At 39.3% G+C, this 6,000-nt stretch overlaps 1 protein-coding gene across 1 annotated transcript; it reads right to left on the reverse strand.

Moving 5' to 3' along the window:
- Positions 1–1,597: 1,597 nt before the first annotated feature.
- On the reverse strand, positions 1,598–4,063 carry LOC134100900 (sphingosine 1-phosphate receptor 3). Its single transcript, XM_062554386.1, has 2 exons — positions 4,033–4,063; positions 1,598–3,345 (listed from the first exon to the last, which is right to left on the reverse strand). The coding sequence occupies exon 2, from the start codon at positions 3,158–3,160 to the stop codon at positions 2,078–2,080; it is 1,083 nt and encodes a 360-aa protein (XP_062410370.1). The 5' UTR covers positions 3,161–3,345; positions 4,033–4,063; the 3' UTR covers positions 1,598–2,077.
- Positions 4,064–6,000: the final 1,937 nt, after the last annotated feature.

The following is a 6,000-nucleotide window of genomic DNA, read 5'->3' on the forward strand; positions in this document are numbered from 1 at the left end:
TGTGGTCTTGCGCAATCACCGTGCCATTGGGCTTAATGAAAAGTGTCTTGGTTTTCACAACATGCAGCCTTACTTCAAACAAACAAAAATCAATTGTGTGGAAATGAAACGACAGCACCTTGATGTCACACTTCTGATCACCCAGATAACTGCTCATCTGCATCAGCAGTCTGGCATTTTTATAGTTCACCTGTCAGTCATACAAGAATGTTTCTTGAGGACACTGAATGTGTAGTCCCTTATAATAAGATGGCAGTGTGCTTATACAGTTATACGTGATTAACTACAGTCTGCAAATACTATCTAACTCTATTTATGATACAAACTTTGCCATTAAAGGGTTACGGATGTAGGGATCAACAGAGACTATTGCAGCTTGCTGATGCACAGTTATTTTATACTGTAATACTGTAGCAGATATGTATGACAGAAATGACAAGAGACACAGTGCACAGAGACATGGTTTATTGCATTCAAATGTGATTGAAAATTAAACTCACACAGATGCAAGTGCATACACACATACAGTAAAAAAAGTATCTTAAAGAGTCTGATTACAACAGTTTGCTTCATTTTTCAGTTGATGGAATTTAATTGAGAATATTCTCTGTTGGCTTGCTGAAAGGTCACATGTTAAGCAGGCGTCATTTTCTTGAAATGTTAGAAGCACTTTGAAGAATAACACAATTTGAACTTCAGTTACTGTTACAACCAGGTCTTCACTGATGACTGCAGGTCATAATAGAAACCAAAACAATCAATTGTGCTGTTTTAAACTGATGGGATGGATCATATTTAGCTGATGAGCCTGCAGTTGGTCCGTCTTCATCCAGATGTAGGCCTAGTTTATTTGCTAAAATACCTACTGTATGTAAGCCACAGACTATACTATCCTAAATGGAGTCAAACTTTTCTGCTATAGTTATTTCAATCGAACTTTGGCGTATAAATGGCAGATAACACTCTTGGGCAAACTTGTCAGCTAAAAGGGGGCCCACATGAGGAGGGAAATCACAACAAAAACTATTCTATATTCTTGTGTATAGTTAGTATGTTAATGGACATACAAAGTAGGTTATTTATTAAGACTGGAGTGTTCTGCTCAAAAGTGAGCGCCCTTGTGGAGATGAGGTCAAGGTCATTTTCCCTTTTCATTTCCAGTTCCGAACACATTTAGTATTTTATGTTACCCGGTGAAAACGTTTAAATTACATTATTTCATTTGGATTCATTTTATTACATGCAAACTTAAGGAGTTGCCCTTGCAAATAATTGAACTATTACTGTTGGTATTGTAAGCAAACTGGCTGAACAAATATTACAAGGTTTATATTTAGGAAAATGTGCCTTTAATTTGTACCAATGGGATTTCTTCGTCAAAGTGCAATAGCCAAACCCACTACAAGGGAAAGTGCTAGGTTTTGTGAAGTGGCCATGATTAACTTAGAATTGCTGCTGGAGATACAATGAAGTTTCTCTCCTTTGTTTCAATTTCAATTTTCCCGTACTGCAGTCCAGTGGATCACAGGAAGTTTGGACAGACAAACAAACACAAACAAAGAGAAAGTTAAGTCCAAACAATGTTTACATGTTTAATTTTCAGTTGTATGAGTTATCATCTTTCTGTATGACTGTTGGCAATAAAACTGTGAATGTGAACTTTGGTTTGCTGTCATCACTCTCGCATTGCCCTTCACACATGGTGTCACAACATCAAGACTAACAACTACAATAGAGCCATGATTTGAGAGCCAGAATTAGTATACATTTTGATTGAATGGTTGAAATGAATTCTATCCAATAGACATAGGGATATAGGCCTATATTACGCATGCTTAAATAGTGGAAGAGGCCCATGCTACATTGGGCTATAACCATACATTTGTATACCGATAGTTATATCTACTATCTAGGAGTCAAAGGCTCTTGTCAAATGCAAAAAATAACACAGACAACAGTCATTTTGTGCAAGACCCTCAGTCGTGGCATTACCTGATAACTAAGACTAGATGCAGTCTTAAAACGCATGTGCAATGTTTGTGACATTCTCCAAGCTAGATAATGAGGTATAATGATCTCAACTCGCTAGCCACTCAGCAGCCCTTTCCAACGGAAGCTGCTTCTTGGACGTAGGGCCCTGTCGCTCCGTGACCTCCAGCTTGTCCTGGTCATTTGGCCTGTGGCTGCTGCTGGACTTGCTCCGGCTGGGCTCCAATACAGGTTTGGTGGTGGAAGAATTGCATTTGGTGAGACAGCCGCACATTAGACAGAAAAACGCGCGGCGCATTTCTCTGCTCGCTAGGGTGTATATCACGGGGTTCATGGCAGAGTTGAGCACAGCCACGGCGATGAACCAGTCGGCCTTGAGCAGCACGGAACAACGGCGATGCTCACACGCCACGTCTATCAGCAATAGAATAAAGATAGGAGTCCAGCAGACGATGAAGACCCCGACCACGATGATAACGGTACGCAGAAGTGCAATTGATCTCTCCGAGTTGCTATGCTTTGTAACTTTACGACTGCTAGACTTGACCAGTGTGTAGATGCGAACATACAGCACTGACATCGCAAGCAACAGGACCATGAAGATAGTGATGCAAAAGGCCACATACGTCTTTGAGTAGAGAGGCAGGATAGTAGAACAGTCGGGAAGGTTACCAAGACAGTTCCAACCGAGGATGGGTAAAGCTCCCAGTAAAACAGCAATCAGCCAGCAAGTGCCTATAAGTAAGACAACTCTGTAGTTTTTCTTGGCATCATATGGTCTCATCTTTATCATTGTTAGGTGTCTCTCAATTGCAATTGCTAGAAGGCTGAAAATGGAAGCGGCCAGCGCCACAAACATGCTCCCTTCCCGCAAGAACCACAGTACTGGTGAGAGGTAAAACGTTTTCTCCCCAGACATTAACAAGTTTACTATGTACGTTCCACTCGCCAAAAGGTCACACAAGGCTAGGTTCCCGATGAAGAAATACATTCGGTTGTGGAATTTATGATTTTTCCATATTGCCACCAGAACAACAACATTTTCAAAGACAATTACGCAACAGAAAATAAGAAAGGCGATCGTTTTTGGATCAGTTTGCCCATTTAACTTTTCCTTGCGGTTATCCAGTTTACCCGTGTAGTTGTAATGTGTGCATATCTGATGGTTCATCTTTCTGGAATGAGTCGGCAGAGGGCAGTGTGGCGGCGCTCAAACACTCCGGGCTGAGTGTAGCTCCTCGACGAGAGGAAGAAATCGTGTAAAACCTGGCTGTAGTCAGGAAAGTTTGGAAGTTGCGCCGTGTTGGTCATCACCTTTGGAATAGGTTTTGTCCAAAACTACACATCCAGCTCCACCTTCAAAGAAGAAGGGACACAAGTTTTATCCAAAGTAGCCTAACTTGCAAAGTAAAAGTAAAGTCCATTACAATACACCTCGCTGAAGTGCTTTCGTGCAGTCTGATAATGACAATAGATTTGAAACAAAAACAACGGAACAATTAGCGCACACTTCACTCCACCCATAACATACTTCAGGAGCACTTATGTATGGGTGTACTAAACTGGACTATTGACTTGAAATAGCCTTTCCTTAGAATCGAGAACTGTAATAGGCCTAATAATAATAACAATAATAATAATAATAATAATAATAATAATAGGCTAATAATAATAATAATGATGATGATGATGATGATAATATTAATAGCCTAATACACAGCCTACAGTTAGTTGAGGAATGTCTATGATAAAAAATGTTTTCTTTTAGCTTACACTAACAGTTCTCACGACAACAAAGCAACTGTAATAAATGTAGGATATAGTACTTTTGCAACTGTTACCAAATTAGATTAATTTAAACTGTTAGAGCTAAAAATCTGTACCTGTTCATTTATAAATGGTGTTTTCTCTTCTTTAAAGTGTAAATAGCCTACACAGTGAAATATACCGTTAATTTGCTGAACACGCTCGCTACCGAAACGCTAATTAGGTTATAGGCGACGTAGGTTCTTAAAACATTGAAAATATCTATGGAGAACTCACGTTTTAAGATGACAGAGCGAATCAACTTGTGTGGCTGGATTCAATGCCCGATTAATCCATTCTGTTGACCAGTTTAGACGAACAAGATGATGGTCATGGATTCATGTGCTTTCGTGAGGAGTTATGTGCGCATCTGTCTTTTTTTCCATGATAATGAATTTCAACTCTCGGTATAGCCTAACTCGCCTTCCCTTTTCCGACACCACAGTAAGAGCGTCATAACCCTCCTCTCATCAGAGGAGGGGCGATTGACGCACAAAACGCTTTTAGGATTATTTTATCATAAGGGTTTGAGGAAAATATGGAACAAGAAATGTATTTTAGATATGGGACAGGTAGACCCCATTACTCCAAAAATGTGTATGTTTAAATACAAACTTGTTCCGAAAATGAATTTAAACCATACCATACACCCTTTTCTGGTAATGGCATGACTTTAGTTTTAAACCTGAGGATCTCCAGTCTAAGAAACTACCTAGGGTGCATTTTGGATGCTAAGGAATGTAAGCTATTGTTGCAGAATTTGTGTGGCATTGATATGACTTCTACAGACTCCTAAAGATGGCATGCCCCCCCCCCCCCCCATCATATAATGCAATAAAAAATAATACAATAAAATGCAGAAAATACAAATAATCAGTAATTTCTTTCAGCTTTAGTGTTTGAGAAGGAGGGTGGCATTTATCCTTTACGGCACAAATATGTAGGTGCTGGCAGAGGTGGCAAAACTGTTAAAGGTACCTTGTGTGAGAATTTCTCTCATCTAGTGTTAGAGATTATATTGCAACCAGATCTACGGTAGCCGTCGCACATCAAAAACGTCCAATTTCCACTGTAACGAGACTGTTGCAGAAGGAGTTGCAGCGGTGTGAATTAAATGTTGCATGCCGTTCCCAGCTATGACCATACATCAATTACAATTTTAACCAGTTAGCACAGTAAATGGAAAGTGAATGGGAACGTCTTGGGATGTTCGCTAGATTGGCAGCAGCTAAAGACTTTGGTTAAACTTGTATTGTTGCAAACTAACCTGAAATAACATTCATTCATCAACTTTGTGGTAGTCTACTATTTCTAACAAAACTATGGTAGGTTGGTTGCTGTCGCTGGCCTAGCCTTTGAGAACAAGTGGCTGTGTACAAGAGCTTTGCAGAGAAAGTGACAGATCATGAACAAAGTTATTTTTTCTCTTTATTTGTTTAGTTGGAAAATACATAATAGACACAATAATATACTGGAAAAGCACTCCGTAGACCTCCAACAAGCGAAAAAACATAACCGCCACCTGGATCAAGACGGATCACTCCCAAAATGTAATCGTTTCTTCCTTGGGTCATTTCAGACCTTCCCAGAATGTGGTGAAAATCCATCCATAACCTTTTGAGTTATCTTGCGAACAAACAGACAAACAAACAAACAAACAAAACACGAAAACATAACCTCCTTGGCGGAGGTAACAAACTAACGATCCTACCGGAAAACTGGAAAGTTAGTTATCGCCTTCAGAGGACTTCTCAGAGAATGGCAGAAGTACAGTACCATTCGTCATGTTATGAGGTTATGTGCCATCAAAATTATTTTGGAAACATTATGTTCAGGTCAAACTATTAATAGTGCCTTTAACTGTTTACTTGAAAGGGTGTACAATGTCTGCAACATACTTCAAGGTTTGCTTTACATGTACAAAATAGATCCAATGCATGATAAGATGTAAAAATATGGATTTACATCAATTTCATCAGGCTTTGAAAATGATTCTAAAATAATAAGGAATAAGGAATGAGTAAACATATGACTACAACCATATGGTTTACATGGCCTATTAAATCAACTGATTAATTAGCAATACTAAAGAGTTTTTCGTACCTTAAAATAATGTTTCCAAAATCATTTCAGCAGTTCATCAACTCATAACAGGGTGAACGGCACTTCTGCTTTCACTTCGCGGCCCTCTATCGGCTATAACCG

The sequence above is a fragment of the Sardina pilchardus genome, chromosome 14 (assembly GCF_963854185.1).
Source record: "Sardina pilchardus chromosome 14, fSarPil1.1, whole genome shotgun sequence".
Lineage (NCBI taxonomy): Eukaryota > Metazoa > Chordata > Actinopteri > Clupeiformes > Clupeidae > Sardina > Sardina pilchardus.